At 35.9% G+C, this 19,492-nt stretch overlaps 2 protein-coding genes across 3 annotated transcripts in view; one reads left to right on the top strand and one right to left on the bottom strand.

Moving 5' to 3' along the window:
- The window catches only part of TCERG1 (transcription elongation regulator 1), a 61,012-nt gene that overhangs the window by 22,713 nt on the left and 18,807 nt on the right, over positions 1 to 19,492 (bottom strand). Inside the window, exons 7-16 of one of the 2 annotated variants that reach the window (XM_054718015.1) lie at positions 17,071 to 17,133; positions 15,718 to 15,918; positions 14,875 to 14,987; positions 13,430 to 13,518; positions 8,832 to 8,992; positions 7,384 to 7,440; positions 7,171 to 7,237; positions 6,040 to 6,090; positions 4,561 to 4,696; positions 3,658 to 3,747 (exon numbers count right to left, since the gene is read on the bottom strand). In XM_054718015.1, coding sequence (XP_054573990.1) covers positions 3,658 to 3,747; positions 4,561 to 4,696; positions 6,040 to 6,090; positions 7,171 to 7,237; positions 7,384 to 7,440; positions 8,832 to 8,992; positions 13,430 to 13,518; positions 14,875 to 14,987; positions 15,718 to 15,918; positions 17,071 to 17,133 — 1,028 coding nt within the window. The remainder of the gene's footprint in view (positions 1 to 3,657; positions 3,748 to 4,560; positions 4,697 to 6,039; positions 6,091 to 7,170; positions 7,238 to 7,383; positions 7,441 to 8,831; positions 8,993 to 13,429; positions 13,519 to 14,874; positions 14,988 to 15,717; positions 15,919 to 17,070; positions 17,134 to 19,492) is intronic. The other variant, XM_054718016.1, reaches the window with a different exon arrangement.
- On the top strand, positions 952 to 1,591 carry LOC103285373 (protein BEX2-like). The gene is given in 2 exon segments (XM_008140808.3): positions 952 to 1,212; positions 1,215 to 1,591. Coding segments are annotated over 2 exon segments (363 nt in total). The 5' UTR covers positions 952 to 983; the 3' UTR covers positions 1,349 to 1,591.

The raw sequence follows: 19,492 nt of genomic DNA, 5'->3' as shown, positions 1-19,492 counted from the left end.
ATAAAAAATAAGATTAAATAAGGAAAATCGTAAGTTAAAATTTATGGTAATTAATTACATAAAACACGTCTTTTACAATTATATATATATCTACAGATAACTAAAAAGGATAAAACTGAGAGAGATATAATTTTACACTGAAGCATTTTTAATGAAATTGTTAGGTTTTTCAAATCAAAGCACAAATTTGAGATATGAAGTTATCACATGCAAGTATGTAATCTAGCACCTAATTGGCTACTCCTTGATTTTATACTCCCAAGAGAATATTTCACACAAAAGAACTGAAAAATATATATATTAAATTCAAATGTTCTTCTTTCTCTCATTTCTTACATTCCAGTTGTAAGAAAAGAATTCTAAAAAGAGTTTTTAAAATAGAATAGTGCTTGCCCTGGCCAGGTGGCTCAGCTGGTTGAAGCGCAATTCCGTGCACTGAAAGATTGTGGGTTTGATTCATAGTCAGGGCACATGCCTGGGTTGTGGATTCGACCTCCACCAGGGCGCATGCAGGAGACAACTAATCAGTGTTTTCTCTCTCATGTCGAAGTTTCTGTTTCTCTCTCTCTTCCCCTCTCTCTAGAATTGATAAGAATATATCCTTGGGTGAGGAGTGAAAAAAAAAAGAATGCTTAATACTTTTTCTCTTCTTAAGTGTAACTCCAGTAAAGAGGTAACACCATCAACCTACAAAATATTTCCAAACATGAGAATATGTACTTGTAATTTCACTCAGAAACTGTAACACTCAGTGCTATAAAGTCTTCAGTCATAAAAATTTGGAAGTTTTCGAGACCCCGCAGAGGCTCGCACCCTTCTCGGTTGCAGCTCCCGGTGGCCCTGAGGGCGCGGGGGCCCGGGAAGCCCCAAGAGGCAGAGGCGGAGGCGGAGGCGGAGCAGGTCTTCGGGTCCAAGTGTCTCGGCAGCGCACTCCAGGCGAGAATCGGGAGGAGGAGCCGACTGCAAGGATAGGCTCAGGGGCAATGGCGTCCAAAGAGGAACAAGTGGTTAAAAATCTCAACATGGAAGATGCCAACCAGGAAAATGAAATAAAAGATGAAAAGGAGGAAGATGCTAATAAAGGAGAGCCTGGTGAATACTGTGTGCCAAGAGGAAATCGTAGACGGTTCCGTGTTAGGCAGCCCCTCCTGCAGTACAGATGGGACGGGGGTCAGAGGCTTGGAGAGCCACAGGCAAGGATGAGACAGGAGAATGGGAAAGAGTTGGGGAGGAGATGAGACAGCTGGTGGAAAAGCTGAGGGGAAAGCAGTTAAGTCACAGTCTGCGGGCAGTTAGCACTGACCCCCCTCACCATGACCATCACGATGAGTTTTGCCTTATGCCTTGAATCTTGATGTTTTCCCTGAAGTTGATAGGGAGATACAGCTTCCTAAACTTGTTTGTGATGTACCTTCTTGTAAACCTTTAGTGTTACTTGTTTCCTATGGGTCTCCTGATACCAGCTTCTACTTGAATGTTGTGTTTTGACCCAATTTGTAAGTTTCTGTGAGCAGGAGAGTTTTATCTACTGCATGGAAAGATGCTCATTACATATTGTGGTTAATAAAGCAGTTTTAAAAAGCAAAAAAACAAACAAACAAACAAAAATTTTTGAAGTTTTCAAGGATACTTGGGTTAAGCATTGTTCTAGGAACTACATTTAGAGCAATGCACGAGACCACATTCCTCCTCTCACAAAATTTATATTCTGCAGAATCAAGAGACAGATGATAATTTTAGACAATAAGAGCTATAAATGCTATGACGATAGTCAAGAAGGCAAGGAGATAGGTTGATCAGAAGGCATTTCGACAAATACCTGCATGAAAAATCTGGAGTAAAAAATTCCCAGGCAGAGGGAATAGAAAGTACCAGAATGTACCTGACTGGCTTGTTCAAGGCATATCAAGGCCAATGTGGCTAGAATGAATAAATTTTAAAAAAAAGCTTCAAGAAGTGTGCAGGCATAAGTATATGTAGAAGCTTATAGGCCATGATAAAGTTTCATTTTATCCTAAACAAATAGATTTTAAGCAAAACAATACTGCCTTAATTTCAAAAGTAGCCTGGCTGCTATGTAGAAAAAAAACTTGACTTTGGGGGAGCAAAAATGGAAGGCAGCAAGGAGCTCAATGAGGGGTTACACAGATGATGAAACTTGACCATGCATGGTGTGGCTTGGATTAGGGTATTAGTGAGTTGGAGTTAGATGAGTTTATGGAGGTAGATTTGCTGATAGACTTGAAATGTACACTGGGTCTCAAGTAAAGAATTAAGGTTGATTTACAAATTTAAGAATTAAGGTTTTGATAGGGCCATAACTCAGGTGGGAATGAGACCATCACACTAATCGATTGTGTTTTTTGTTTTGTTTAGTTTTTTTAAAGACTACTGTGCTTGAAATGCAGATGATGCAAATATATTTAGAGCCATGTCTTTCTATTACAATCACTAAAATATGTCTGGCACACACTAAATTTCCTCTTTTCATAAGAAAAAGGTCTACAACTAGACCTACATGCAGAATGATACAAAATGTGTATAGAATTATTCCAACCATTAAGTTATAAATATGAAAGATGGCACTACTGTTACCAAATGAAAACTTGTAGCTCAACAGCACTTACAGCCAGTGGTTCAATATACTTACCACTTTAGAGAGATCAGTGTTGGGGTAATCCAGGTAATTCAGAAATTATAGAAATTGGAAGTATGCAATACTTAAGAGCAGTGGTTCTCAACCTTTCTAATGCCGCAACCCTTTAATAACTCTAACTCTTAGGCTCTACAGCAGCGGTTCTCAACCTGTGGGTCAGACCCACAGGTTGAGAATCGCTAGCAGGGTTGCCTAAGACCATCGGAAAACACAGATATTTACATTACGATGCATTAACAGTAGCAAAATTACAGTTATGAAGTAGCAACGAAAATAATTTTATGGTTGGGGGGTCTGTATTAAAGGGTCACGGCATTAGAAAGGTTGAGAACCACTGCTTTAGAGGAAGAAGCAATCACCCTGAGATGATATGTGTACTGAATCATCACGGGATTAAATGGCAATGAAGTGTCTATTTTAAGAGATGCCACTCAGATGTGAACTTGATGTGTATAGTGTGTGTAAGACATAAACATGCCTCCAAGTATTTTCTGCTCAGAAGACACACACACACACACACACACACACACACACACACGCGCGCGCGCGCGCATTATCATCAGCCAGGAAGGCTATAAACCAGTGTTCAATGCTGATCCTGCCTGTTAGGTAGAACTTTAAGTGGTCATTTTTTCCCTTTTCTTCATCTATAGTTTGCTATTTTTCTACTCTAAATTTGCATCATTTAGCTAATAAATTAATAAATGCATTTGAAATGAATTTTGAAACCTCCTTAGATATAACCTCAGTTTGTATGAAGCATAAGGATAAAATGTTCATGAGGCAATAGCTACATCCATTAGGGCAAAAATATCCAAGTACTTCTGAGGCAGAAATGTCCACACAGAGAAAGGATGACTGTGTTCTAAGATATGAGACTATTTTTTTAAAGCACTGTGTTAGGAAAAGGAAAGAAAAAAGATGATACATTATTCCTTACAATTTAAAATTTATACTTATAAGTGATATACATTTTTAAAATAATGTTATTTTCCTTTTACCTGTTTTCGTTCTTTAGGGTTGAGAAGTAAGTACCGAGGATCAAAAACTATCTTGTGCAACTCCTTCTCCCATGTTGAAAAAGCAGACACCTTTAACATAAAAAATGTATTGCCCTTCATAAGTAAGTTGGCTCTAAAAACATAAAGGTCATATAATTTTGCTTGAAATCTACAGGACATCTGCTTAAAAAGGAGACATAATAAAAAGCACCCTGAATTTTCCATCACTAATAAATGACAAGCAGTGGGAGGTGAATAATAGCAAATTTCCACACTAATTGGCTCTGAACATTTCTGTATTATATAAAAATAAGACACACCTAATTATTCATTAACATAGCCACTACTGTGTGACATTTTAAAATCAGTACATCAGAAAAAGCCTTGAAGATCTGTATTTTAATTTCCCTTGTTTGCTCCCATCTTGTGAACATTGTAATTTAAAACTGCACAATTTTAGTTATTCAAATGAGTCTGTGAATATAACCAAAAGAAATTCCTTCTCAATTAAGGTTCATTAATAATAAGATCATAAAGTACCAGTTCTCCTTTAACCAAAAGCCATTATGAAGATATTAAAGGAAGAATCGTATATACCTTACCTATCCTGAGTAGTCCGCCATTCTGCAATGTTAATACTCGTCTTAAATTACTCACCAAAATTTAATGACCCAATAAATGTTAAATATCAATTGTACTTAAAAGGATAGTAAGTGGCATTAAGTTAAACATTATATAATTAGCCAAGAAAATGGCTGAGTGAAAAGATACAGTTAATTTGATAGGCTTCCCTTCCCCCACCCCCACAACATGAGCACTAACCTTAGATTTGACCTTTTAGCAAGACATATTTATATTACTTATACAAAACAGAAATATCTCCCCCAAAGATTGTTTTCTGACCCCTCTTTCTAGCAGCATGTCCTTGAACTGCTTCATTCGGGCCTCCAGAGGGACAATGGCCCTTTCTCGGGCAGCTTTAATTTCAGCTTCCATTGCAGCTTCTTTGTCTGAATCAATGTCTTTATTATCGTCTCTCCTACAAAAAATAAAAGATAAGGCATCAACTGACAAAATATTAATAAGAAATCTTACTAAAATCTTAAAATAAATGGAATGTTCAAGACTCACTACTGAGGAGCATATTTTTGGCAAAAACAAATTATACTGAGGGTATCTAATGAACTCTAAGGGACAAGCAACTTTCATTTTATTAATAAAGTTACAATAAGCTTCTAATGTTACAATGGCTACATTGTAAGAGAATATATATACTTTTGCTCTCCCTGACACTAGTTGATATACAAAATGAACTACCTTACTTAAAAAACAAAAAACCACTTATCTCACACTGCAGTCAAACTCTATGTGTAGAATTAAACAGCACAGAATATAACTTTTAGTTCTTGAAATGATATAGGAAAAATAGCATTTTCTAAAATGTTTTATATTATAAATGCATAAAATACTTTTAAATCTAATAAAAGTTGGTATACGTCTTAGTAATCACGAATATTTATTTTGAAAAAAAATTAAAATATCTGCAAACTTGGCCAAGTGGTTATGTGAGATGTATACCTTACCTACCTGACATTTTTTTTACTCACTTTCTGGGTGATAAGTTGAGATTTAAGTTGAAGAACAGGTCCCAGAGAGCAACATAGACCCAGGAGTGGTTAGGTGGAATTAGAACTGTTCATCAATGACTAAACTACTTTTTCCTCCAAAAATGCACCTCAGGGCTAAGGGTAACCCTGCTGCTGTATGGTACTCAAGGGAGATTGTGAACATGAAATCCAGTCACCTCTCAAAACATCTGCACTATGAAGAAGGCCGGTTCATGTGAATAATGAAAAAAAAATTAAGTAATTCTAGAGTAGTTGGGTGTGTTTGAACAGATCTTCCTTCTTAAATATGATCTGCTAAATATAAAAATGTTTCGGATTCCCTACAGAAACTTAAGGGAATTAGGAAAACAGAACATCAGAAAATTCAAAAGTGAAGGTAGCCCAGGAAATTTAAATGAAACTAAGACTAATCCTCAAATATGGTAAGGGAGAGGTAATTAACAACTTAAGGAATGAATCAAAAGAAATAGAAGACATAATCCGTGACCTGCAGGACTTATCGAGATAGTCTGTGACCTAATAAGATATGCACAAAACAAACAGGTAAAAGCAATTTGCTAAACAATATACCCTCTTATAATTTATTTATGAACTATTTAAATAGAGTTAAAGGAAATCCAAGAAATATAACTAACGAAAACAACCTTTACAGAATTACTAAATGAAAATGTCACAATACAAACTATCACTATCTATCTCAATAAAAGAAATAAAGAGAAACTAAGCCAGGAAAAAGAGGCTTTTAGCTTTGTACCTAAATAGAGAAGCTCGGGCAATCCACATAAAGGACTTCTTTGACATTCTCCTGATAAAAGCAGTTAAAAACCTTACAGAGTTGTCTATAAGAACAAACAATTAAAAACAACCTAAAAGTTTAACATTGCAGGAATATCTGAAATTATGGTACATAAACAGAATGAATACAATCATTTATATTAACTAAGAAAACAAATGTCTTACTCTAGATTTAAAAAAAATACAAAATTAGTTAATTACAACTAATAAAAATACTTATACATTTGGTTAAGAACTAAAAAGTCAACTGAAAAATGTATGGTTGATTATGAGTGACTCTCTTTAATATTTTAATTTCTTTAATGTTGTTGCCAATAAAGACATTTAAAAAAAACAAAAAAACAGCAACACACACATGCCCTTGATAGGGGTTGTCTTAATGTTTTGTTTTTTGCCATAATTTGGCTGCATTCAATCTGTCCTTTTCAGATAAGGACTACGATAAATTAGTCCCTAATGCCCTCAAATTTTCCTTTTTGCTGGTAATAGTCCCAACCCCCCCACCCCACCCACCCACAAACACCCTCTACCCCACCCTTCTACTCCTTATAATTAGTAACATTAATATTTTATCTAACTCCAGAGCATTGTCCAAGCTAATATTTCTACTTAATAGCACTCTCTTCTTCTCAGAACACTTTCTAAGCTCATGGTTCCCTCTTTACCAGGTAAAAGGACTACAGACTCCAGGACTAGGGAAGTGACAAGCATGTAAAAAGAGAGAGAAGTCTGTGTCTGCATTTATGAGATTCCTGGAATGGTATCTGTTGGGGTCTATTTTAGGAAGGAAGTTTATTTTTTATAAAACACAGGCCTAATGAATATCTGAAAATAACTTATCAACTAATTCCTTAAATGTCATTTGGCTTCATAATGTGTATTTAAATAACCAAATCTTTTGCAAATCTAATAATGGAAGGGACACACACCATTTCTACATTCTACAGCAAAACCTTTGGCTTAAGACACAATCATCACTTCTGTATCCTGACAACATACACATTACCTGTCCCCAATCACAAACTCAATGTGGCCTAATCAACTTTTAAAAGCTACAATCTACCTGATTTACATAAAATGTATTACTTACTTCCGTTTTTTGGCTTTAACTGGTTCATCTTCATTAAGTTCTTCCATTAATTCTTGTTCTTCCTTAACTGTAGAGTAAAATTTAATTAACCTCTGTCAGAATACAAATAAGCAAGCAACAACTGAAATATTTAAGTGTGATTTCTGCTAACCACTACCACAATACTTGCTCTAACAGTTATTACAAAGAAGCTGCAATTGAAAGTTCACTTACTTGCACTCATAGAGAACTGCCACTTTTGGATGGACAGCATAGTCGGGGTTGGGTGCCCTGGCAAAAGTATTTCAAATATTAAGAAAAATAGTTATATGCATATATTACACAACCTACTTTTATAAAATTACTGTTTATATAAAATATCCATCCCACGACATGCACTCCTTTGTAAAACACTAAACAAAGCATGGTAATTCTATACCTCCTCTATTAATGCCCCCTTTTACATTAAATATTCACTTCATTTTGAAATGATTCTTTGATGCACATATCTATGATAAGAAAAGCATAATATGCTACTTAGACTGGATGTCCTTCTGGATGTCCTTCCTTCCGGACAAAGCCGAAGGGGGCGGGGACTGAGGCAGAGGTGGCAGAGGCCCCTGGCTGTGGCAGGCGGGGACCAGGGCCAAGGCCCCTGCACAAATTTCATGCATCGGGCCTCTAGTTTATTAAATAAATGGATTGAATGTTTGAAAACAGATTCAAAAACTGTCTTGGCATGATTCAATACTATGGTGATAAAGTATTATCAATATCATAGCTATGCAACAGATATTGCTGAAGGAGAAAAACTGGTGTCTAGTATTTTTAGCACCAGGTAGGCTGAGTTTGACTGATTTAGAAATCACTTATAAGCAGAAAATGTTAGTACCACACATACACAATCTATGAAGATTTCTCCATCATCATAAATGACACATATTAGGGTTTGCTTCATCTGAAGTATGTATTAAATGATTCATTTATCATGCTTCTACACGACATGGGAGGATTCTATACAAACACAATTACATCAATACAAGAGCAAACTACTGATAAAAAATATGCAACAAAAATTATCTACAAATATTTGTCTTCGTTATATATACTAAAATGCTACCTAAATATGAGGTAGATTAAAGATAATCTCTTAATAAGGTTTATGTGTCTCTATATTCTCAGGCATAAGGCTTACCCTTCCCTAAATTTCACCTACTTAAAAAGACTAGTAATAACCTCTTGTATGTTCATAAAATCTTGTGTTTTTGTATTCTACAAAAATTTAGTAAACATATTTTAAAAATAGTTTTGATTATTTCAGAAAATATATTACTAGTCACAAAAGGTGCTTTTTAAAAGGCTCACTGAAAATCGTTTTAGTATTACTAGCAAATATGGAACAACATCAGTGGTACCAACACATCCTGTACTAAATGAAATCTTGACAAGGACAAGAAGGAAAAAACTACATATAAATATTTTACAAAAAAATAATTTAACCCAAATTCTCTATTTCTTAATATCTCTATCACTGAACTCAAACTAGCATAGCAATCTAAATTTCCATTTCTTAAGTTTCTTATGTTCCTTGAAAACAGATTTTCTAAACATCCTCAACATTTTCTGTTGAAATATTAAAACAATGTTAATATTCTGGGATAAATTCCTAAATTAAAACTTACTTAGCTTCCTCAACTCTTCCATTCCTCTTTTATGAGGGGGCTCCTGAATAATTTTGTCAACATCCGCTCTTCCAATGAGATCATCAGGTCGGTCCCACATAGAAAGACGGGTGGTAGGATTATAAAAGAAGACCCGCTCGTCGCCAGTCCAAACAACACACCTAAGAAGTGATTCAAACATAATTACCTTGGGTTATGGAACACATATTATAGGTAGGTCTTTCACTGTCATCCTGGCAAAATGGATGGTGGTGGTGGAGGGGAAGGACATGTTTATATTACTGATAGTTATTTATAGGGAACCAAATATGGCTTTTAGAAGAGAGTTGACTAAGGTTAAAACAGCAGTTTCATATACTGAGAAAACCAGGAAAAGCAAAGCAATTTGTGATCAGTTTAAAATGCTCAGACACTTGGTCTGGCACACTCAAATTGAGAATGCTACATTTTAAACTATCACAAAGGATGTGTTTCATGGCAACAATAATGCAATTAAGCATTCTAAAGCTAACCAACATACCATAGGACCATAGCTTTACATAATACTTGTTAATATTTCTTACCAAACCAGAATTACTCAAATGTAACCTACTATGAAGCCTTTATATCTGATTACATCCAGCATAAAAAATAAAGGGAAGTACTGGCTGAGCTATGGCACTGTAGCCCACTGCAGCTCACTGTTCCTGTTAATTACAACCAGAAACTCAGACAAAATAGGAAAAAAAACATTAATTACATGAGGACCCTGTAAAGTTAAAAAAAAAGTATAGAGGAGTCAAAATTTAGATAAACAACTGCAAGGATATACACCTCCCATTTCTCCTCCATCAAACCTCTGCCCTGCAGGTGGCTCCTAGTCACACAGTGTACATGATGACAGTAGCACAGGCAGCTGAAACTCCAATAGAAACCAGGTCTTTTTGGCCAGACAATCAAGTTAATCAACAGCTGCCAAACCCAAGGTGACCTAGATGTTGAAATTATCAGACAAAGTCTCTATTGTTGAAATAATCAAAGGCTTTAAAGCAGCAATTAAAATAATTAGGTTTTATGACAAACTTGAATAAAAAGATAGGCGTTCTCAGCACAGAAATAGAAAATGTACAAAAAAAAAAAAGAAATGAAAAATACAACTGAAATTAAATTTCTCTGGATGGTGGTAATAGAGGAAATGCTCGGTCAACCAAGACAGACAAATAACTATCCCATCTGAAGACTGGGGTGATTATGTCAAAATGCCTAATATACAGTGCACTGGGATCCCAAATGGAGAGAAGGATACTGGGCAGAAAAAATTTGAAGGCACAATGGCCAAAAAAAACCACAACTCTCCAAATGCGGCAAAAGACATTAATATTAAAGTTCAGTGAATTTATGGAAAAATTTTGAGCATTCCCAGACCCAAAATTCAAGATACGCACAATGTCTTTATTTTGTTTGCCAGGAGCAAAACCCTTAATTACATCCAGTTTTATGCTGTGGCACACCCTTATGAGCTCTCTTGGGTGTCTTTTCTGACACCTTAGGACACATCTTGCTAACAGATGCATAAAACAAATCCTACAGATGCTCACAGACACACAGTTGAAAGCTACGGCAGCTTGACGCTGAGATGCTGACTGTATTTTCCAGGGAAAGAACTTGGCGAGGCCATTCTAGCTGCTGGAAAACAAACACTGAACACTATTTTTGCTTTTCGCCTTTTTTCTTAAAAAACGAAAATCCTCTTTGGATTTCTTTTAGTTAGTGAAAACAGGTACTAATGTAGGTCTTTTCTAAAAGCGAAATGTATAAGATGAACTTTTAAAAAGTAGAGAATACCTATATTCAGATGGGTTGTAAAAGCACGAAAAACATATAGTTGGCTTTTTGGTGGGTGGGAAAGGGAATGGAATGCTTCAAAGGGTCACAGGTTCGATTCCCAGTCAAGGCATATAAACCAGGATATGGGTTCAAACCAGGGAGCAGATTCAATCCTGGGTCAGGGCACGTACAAGAGGCAACAGTCAATGTTTCCCTCTCACATCAATGTTTCTCTCCCTCCCTCCCTTCCTCCCTTCTTCCCTCTCCAAGAAATCAATAAAAAAACATATAACTAAATATATAAATAAATATATGCATCTTCTATCTGTGTCTACCAAAGAGGTCACAAAATAATGACTAGTTCAGTAAAGTAACATCTTTAAATCCCACACTGAGGCCTATATATGCCACTTCCCACAAAAAGGAACCAGTGCTCCTTGGAGAAATAGCTAAATCTAGATGAGACAGGAAATATATGAGATAAGCCAGGAACATCTTGTAAGGAAGCAAGGAAGGTATCAAAGACAGGGTTGTAACAAAACTAAACAAAAAAACCTCAAGAGTCAATCTTAAGAGGCTTCACCTAACCCCATGGTCGGCAAACTGCGGCTCACGAGCCACATGCGGCTCTTTGGCCCCTTGAGTGTGGCTCTTCCACAAAATACCATGGCCTGGGCGAGTCTATTTTGAAGAAGTGGCATTAGAAGAAGTTTAAGTTTAAAAAATTTGGCTCTCAAAAGAAATTTCAATCATTGTACTGTTGATATTTGGCTCTGTTGACTAATGAGTTTGCCAACCACTGAGTCCTAACCAAAGATGAAACTGTACATCAACAAGGATAATAACTGCAATAAATAGAAACATAAAATATATTTAAATCTATGAATTTGTAATACTCAAACCAACTCATTATTCTGAAAACTGGTATATCCTTTCTTTCCTATGCAATTTGTTAAGGGGAAGCATCTCTTAAGTATTCCAGTTAATGCCTGGAAAAAGAATAATAGAAACACATTACCACCACTTATTGATTTAATGGGATTTAGGCCAGGTTTTGCAATTCATTTTGGGCCAAATAATTCCTTCTTGTAGGGAGCTGTCCTGTACATGGCAGGATCTTTAAGAAGTATCCCTGGCCTCTACCCACTAGATGTTACTAGTAGATGCTATTAATGCCTTCCAAGTTATGACAAGCAAATGTGACTCTAGACCAGTGATGGCGAACCTATGACACGCGTGTCAGCACTGACACACGTAGCCATTTCTGATGACACGCGGCCGCTGAGGCAGCCGCATGCCGAGGATGAAACATTTGCTGCTCCTGAGGATGAAACATTTGCGAAATAATGTTTTTTCCTCAAAGTGACACACTGCCCGAGTTATGCTCAGTTTTTTGGCGAAGTTTGACACACCGAGCTCAAAAGGTTGCCCATCACTGCTCTAGACATTACCAAATATCCACTGATGGGGGGATGGGGAGAAGGGAGTGGCAAAGCTACTCCTCATTGAAAACCACTGATCTAGGCAACAAAAAATCAGCAATGACTGGTAACATCACACAAAGAAACACCGAGATGCACCCTGAGGGAAAGGCACATCATCACTTATGAACTATCTTGCCAAAAGGATCAAACCTGAATCTGATCACATCTCTGTATCTGCTTGCTAGTTTGTAGAAAATTCAGAAATGGAGAACTCTAATAGCATATAGATGCAAATACAAAATCCAAACTGTAGGACTCTATAGAACAAACATGTTTATTTTCTCTACAACAAAAACAAGGAGGAAAAAGCAAAATAAACAAGCTGGAGGGGAAGCTACAGATTATAAGCCAGCTTACTGCAATGTAGGACTATATATGGATTAAGTTGCAGCAAGAACAGGAGAGAAAGCACTGATGTGGAGAGATAAAGAAAAGGAAGAACAGCTCTAGCTGGTTTTGCTCAGTGGATAGAGCATCAGCCTTCGGACTGAAGGGTCCCGGGTTCGATTCCGGTCAAGGGCATGTACCTCAGTTGCAGGCTCTCAGCCCCGGTCGGGGCATGCAGGAGGCAATCAATCAATGTGTCTCTCTTATATTGGGTGTTTCTCTGTCTCTCCCTCTCCATTCCACTCTCTCTTAAAAAAAAAAAAAAAAAAAAAATCAATGGAAAAAATATCCTCGGGTGAGGATTAAAAAATGATAAAGGGAAAACCAAACAAAACAAAAGAAAAAGTAGACTATTCAACAATGAAATAAAAAGACACAATTTCGCATAGTTTTAGAAACATAATCAAATGTAGGTATATATACAAAAGCAAATTTAAAAAATTTTAAACACTACACAGTAGATACAGAATCTCAGTGTGGTTCAAGTATATAATTAAGAACAACAAACATTAACAGAAAGCACCATGAAGGAAGACACCACAGCAACTGAGTTTTACAACAAACAAAAACCAAAATATTCAGCAGATAAAAATATATTTGACATATACTTTTTCTTTCTATAGGATAAACCATGTAACAAAAAAGTATGGCAAATAAATAAATAGCCCGGCTGGCGTGGCTCAGTGGTTGAATGCCAACCTATGAACCAGGAAGTCATGGTTTGATTCCTGGTCAAGGCAAAAGCCCAGGTTGCAGGCTCGATTCCCAGTGTGGGGTGTGCAGGAGGCAGCTGATCAATGATTCTCTCTCATCATTGATGTTTCTATCTCTCTCTCTCCTCCCTCTTCCTTCCTCTCTGAAATCAATAAAAATCTATTTTAATAAATAAATAAATACTTTCTAATTAAACCAAGTACATACCATGGAGTACCAGGAATAGGGGTAGTAGCTACTGGCTTTGCCTTCTGGGCAGCCTTTTCTTCTTCGGTCATCTCTTCTTCTTTGGGTTCCTATGGGAAATGATATTACTCCCATTTTATTAATATCATAAAAGTTTACTAGAATGTTCCACAAATACAAGTATCTACAAATACCTCAAAGTGCAACAACAGGAGGTTTGCTACTAGCACAGGAAGGGGAGACTCTAAGTAGAAATCCTATATAATAAAAGGGTAACATGCAAATAGACCAAACGGCAGAACAACCGAACCAAAGTGTAATATGCTAATGTTATGCTAAGGCTACTCAACTGCTTGCTGCACTGACCACCAGGGGGCAGACAGTCAACTGGTCGACCAGTTGCTATGACGTGCACTGACCACCATGGGGCAGATGCTCTGACTGGTAGGTTAGCTTGCTGCTGGGGTCTGGCCAATCAGGACTGAGCAAGATGGGCCAGACACGCCCTGGAGCCCTCCCACAGTGCCTCCCTGGCCCATTGGTGGGGTCCCTCAGCCTGGCCTGCGCCCTCGCAATCCAGGATCCCTTGGGGGATGTCAGAGAGCTGGTTTCAGCCTGATCCCGCAGGCCACTCCCCTTGAGAGGGTGCCAGACATAGGGCTCATGGTTGGTGAGTGCTGCTGCGGCAGCGTGAGCCTCTCCCGATCAATCACGGCAGGCACAGTGGGGCTGGGATGAGCGGGAGCAGCAGGTAGGAGCTGCAGGCGGCATTGGACTGTGGGTTTTGGCCAGATCCCTGCAGGCCACTCTGAGGGACCCCACCCGTGCACGAATTCATGCACCAGGCCACTAGTGTTTAGTAATGTTCTAAATCCTGGCCCTCTAGACACAGGCAAATTCCAGTAGAGCAGATCCTAGCAATAGCAGATGGTCCTTTCTTACAGATTAACTAACCATCTGCTAGAAGCAGTAATGGGGAATACAGTATACAAAATTAAGAGAACTCTTCATTTAAGGTCATTTCCTTTTTTTGCTAACTTCTTTACTAATAAAGCATGACTACCATTGTTCCCTCACCAAATAAAGGAAGTTTCCAAAAACCAGAGCTCTTTTAATGCTCTATGGAGATGATTCCATGCCAGGACAGATGAAATATAATGAACATTCCTCAAATATGAATTTGTACTCATAACTTTAACACGTACCAGTCTGTAAGTCAGGAGGTTGGATATCAGGTCCAAGCTCTGGTCTAAGGCCCTTTCTTTCTATAGGCCTTAATTTACTATAAGTAGTTTAATGAAACTTTCAAAGGAAAAACTGAATTAGAAACTTCAAGGAACAGTAAAATTTCTTAAATCAAATGTATAACAATTATCTAAAACTATTTCAAATGACTTTTCAGTTACAAGTAACTTGTACCCAACAATCAATGTCGGCTGCCATGCTAACAGGTTTCGGTCCATTACCTCCTTTATCTCTTTTATTGGCTCTTCTTTAGGATCCTCCTCCTCCGTTTCCATTGGCAAAGGTTCTTCAGAAGGTTCTTTAATTGGCTCTTTAATCTTCTCTTCTAACTTTTCTATTTAAAAAGTTAAGATAATGTCACGCCATGGTTTTGATGTAATTTTCCAAAAGCTTTCAGAAACTAAGCAGTTAAGATATTCCATAACTAGAAGTTACTAACCATAAAGATAAAATGGTCTTCCTTATAATATCATTAATTTGAATCTATTATAATGCTCAACTTCAAATACCTTGCTATGCCAATCAGGAAACTGTCACTAAAAAGAAGTACTGATTTCAGAGAGATATAAAATCTTTCAGTTCATTCATATATCATTTGTAGTATTCATTTTGCTAAAAGGGACAAAATATTAAGATACTTAGGAACAGAAACAAACCTGCGGTATAGAAAATCATGCGTTTTCTTCATCCAAGACTTCAAGGGCCTAAATTTTTTACCATATTTCAGAATATATACAATACAAACATTCCTTCCTGATCAGTACTATCAATCTTAATAAGGATATCAATAATTATACAACAGAATTATGCAATTCCTGATAATAGTAAAAATATGTATTTGCATGTAGGTATAATTTAATTTCTCCAGATGGAAAAATGATGGGACAAACATGTAGTAGATGAACTGGTTTTTTAAGTAAAATAGATGTTTATTCAGTAAGAATAAATAATCCAACTAGAAAATTCTTCAAATGTGTTAGAAGGAATTAACTCAGAATTTCAAATAGCCTTCTATTTATAATATCATAGTTTATATTATGTCTCACCAAGTCATTAAACTATACCTTTTTCTTTCAGTTCTTGGGGTTTTTCCCAGGTTGATTCTAATGTTCTATTATTATAATAATATGTCTTCCCATCTGCTGTTTTATATTCAGTCCACTCAGAAACAGCTGTTGCTCCAGCTAAGGTAGCAGGTGAAGCTGCAATTGCAACCTGGGGATGTATCATGGGTACAATAGGAGGGGCCATTCCTGGCAACACACCTAAAAGAAGAACAATAAAAAGTTAGACCCAAGTATCAAATTGCAATTCAAAATAAAACTTTAAAATATGAGCTAAATCTTTCTATTAAATATTAATAAAGAATGAGCCAGTTGGAATTAAAAAAATTCACATAAAATGTGACTTAATTACTTAAATCTACTTCCCTGGTTCATTTCTAATGGCTAAATTCAATTAGATGCATATATTCAACCCAAGAAGTACCTCAAGAACAGTCAGAAATTTGAGTCACACCTCTGATGAACTCTCAACATAATAAAATATAAAAATCATGGTACATTCTCTACTTATTAACAGAAATATATTTTATAAGGACTTCTCAAATTGTAATAAAATAAAGGCAATGAGCATATTTACTGAGTATATGTCCTGAGACAAAATTATTTTCTAATTCTAAGGTATCTAAAAGGGTATGAATAAAATTCTCAGCTTAAAGTAAATTACTGAGTTTATTATCAAATCTACTTTAAATATTAAGTGGTTAAGTTAAATATCCCTATAAACTGTCAGTCAGTTTAGGCTTTTCCTTAAAAAAAAAAAAAAGTTTTAAAAGGTAAGCCAGAATTTGTATTTTTACAAGATAGCTAAAAAAGTTGATATTACATAAATAATATAATTAAGCATATGTGAATTAAAATAGAAAAATCCTCAAGTCCTATACTAGAATTTAGGTTTTGGGTAGTTATCTTCAATAACTTTAAAATGTAAATTTATACAATACACACAAATATTCACACGCACACACACACACACACACACAGAAATACTCACTAGCATGCAAGCATAATCACATCACTTTACACATGGAAATGATTTTTTTATATTTAACTTAAAAACACACATCAAAAAATTAAATGTTATGAATATGAGAATGAAGTTGTTTACACTTATTATACAAATTAAGTGATCTGACCTTATTTGCTTTTGTGAACCAAAGAAGCTAATACTACAGGCAATTGGGAAAATCAAGTGTTGGCCAAATATGACAACTGCATTTATACTGCTCATTAAAAAGAAAAATATAAAAAAATCCACTCACTTGGGCAAAAATAAATAAATAAAAGGATAAACAACAACATTCACTACCATGCCAACTTACAGACAAAACAAACTAAGATGGTTTTAAAAATTACCGGTCTTGGTGGTAGCGACTGTCTTTACATACGGGCAGCTGACTATTTGCATCATTGCTACACCTGTAAAATGGATAAGCAAGCATATGTTGGAAAGCTGCCATTGTATGTCGGCTACCACTGGGATTCAGGAAAATAATTTACCACTACAATTTAGAATGCTATTTCCAAGAATGGAATAAAATTTCTTTTTGTTTGACATTTTGTGGGAAGTGGCGCCAAATCCAATGATAATTCTAAATTATAGCATCAATTACCTTTTTATCAACCAGCTGTGATAATATTTGAAGGAGTCTAGAGAGTTTAAATTCAACAAAGGAAAGCCCCTTCATTACATATACATAACAGGTTCTCACTGGGACCTTTTCTCACAGGACATCAAACCCATGCTGCTGTTGCTTAGATACCAGTGACAGGCAGATGCAGCATGACACTGACAAGACACTTTCTCTGCTGCTTCTATGTGGGAACTACATGCAGAAGCTGAGGCCTGGAGCATAACCATGCAGGAATAGAAAAAGATAAGATAGGACAAAAAGGGTGGGAGGGAAAGGAAGAAAAAAGGATATGAGATGAATTAAAATATTCCACTGTAAATAAAAGGGCCAAGATGAAGAGTAGGGTAGCGTTCAACTAATGACAAAATATCCATGTTCAGTGCCTGCCCTATTCAATGCCATGGGCTTGAAACACTGTGAAGGCAGGCTAACACGTTAAGGAAAACACAGCCCTTTCATCTCATTAAGGACTAACATGGCTATTTTGCTTCAGAAACCTCTATCATTTAAGCCAGCTAAAGATGTAGCACTTGTATTAAAGAATGGAAATTATGTACAGTTCTTAGAAGAATGAAGACTCATGAATCATTACAATGGTGATATAAAAAGGGAATGAAAAGAAAAGCTGAAAAACTAAGGCTAATTGAGGATATTCAAAATTAAGAGTGAATTAAAAATATTTTAAAAGGAAAAAGCTAAAGGATAAAGTAAAAGGATAGGGAATTTAATTTTATTTTCTATTTGTTTTTGCTGGAAAAAAACTAAACCTAGTTTGGTACCAATAACATTTAAAATAACGAACTATTTTCTTTCCCCACTAAAGTACTGGAAAAGAAATTTCTCCTAATTCAGAGACAAAAATTAAACTCTTGGATTTGTATATAATGTACCTATGTTCACACACACACACACAAAAATACTGCCAATTTTTTAAAAAGTGCCTTTTTTTCTTTATTACTATTTTAAGTAAAGAACATTAAAGCTAAACTTTCTATTAACTCTGAGACTACAACAAAAGCACTGATCATAAAAGCATGCTGAGTAAAGTTATATGTACAGTTTTATTTTCTGCTTAAAGAAAGCAATGGAAAAATTCATTTGGTAAAAAAGTTACATGTATTAAGTTTAAATTAGTATAAATGCTGCCATCTGCAGGACCACTGAACCTATTAAGTCAGCACTAGAAATTCAAATCCCAAAATACAGGGTGGGGGGCAAATGCAGATTTATAGTTGTAATACAAATAAATAATAATACAAGAATAAACTTTCACATTCTCACAACTGTAAAACTACTTTTGCCCTACTGTGTACATAAACTTATTCTCAAAAACTGTTCTCCAAAACCAACCCCCCCAAAGTAGTGTTAACTATATGACTTAACCAGAAGAAAATAAAATCTCTTTGTATTTGTATTTAGGCATAACTGTCATTGTTAAATATCAATTAAGGCAATATAACACTCTTGTATTTGACTATCAACATATAAACTACACTGAAAGGTCACGTGTTTCTTCTCATGCTAAAAGGTTTTCTCTTTGGGTGATTATTACATGTATATCAAGAAGACAAAAAATAACCCCACATCTAAATATTTAACCTTCTTTTAAAAGAAAGCATTGGCTGGGTAGCTCAGTTAGAGCATCGTCCCAATACACCAATGTTGTGGGTTCAATCCCCAGTCAGGATACATACAAGAACCAACCAATGAACACATATATGGATGGGTGAAACAACAAATTGATGTTTCCCTCTCTCTATCACTGTTTCTCTTTCCCTTCCCTCTCTCTCTCTACAAAAAAAAAAAAAGAAAATCAATCATTTTTAGTCCATAAAAAATCAAGTAAAACAAAATAAAGGGAGCATCTGTTCAACTTAGATACAACTCTATCCTCAAATTATGTTGTATTAGGAAATTTAAAAATTCCATTTAGCATTTTGGATAATTCTCATGTCACTGACACGAAGTTTTTAGTTTTAGAGATTAAAAATCCTAATCCAATTTACTGTGCCCGTTTCCTCCTCTTATGCCAATGTTTTACCTAAATCTTCCCCGCTTCTTCATCTTGCTTGACTATCCCTTCCTTAACCATCCCCATTAGAACTACATTGCTATTTCAGCAGCATTTAAAGTTCCAAGATAAA

The sequence above is a fragment of the Eptesicus fuscus genome, chromosome 6 (assembly GCF_027574615.1).
Source record: "Eptesicus fuscus isolate TK198812 chromosome 6, DD_ASM_mEF_20220401, whole genome shotgun sequence".
Taxonomy (NCBI): Eukaryota; Metazoa; Chordata; class Mammalia; order Chiroptera; family Vespertilionidae; genus Eptesicus; species Eptesicus fuscus.
This window is presented reverse-complemented; position numbering and strand designations above follow the sequence as displayed.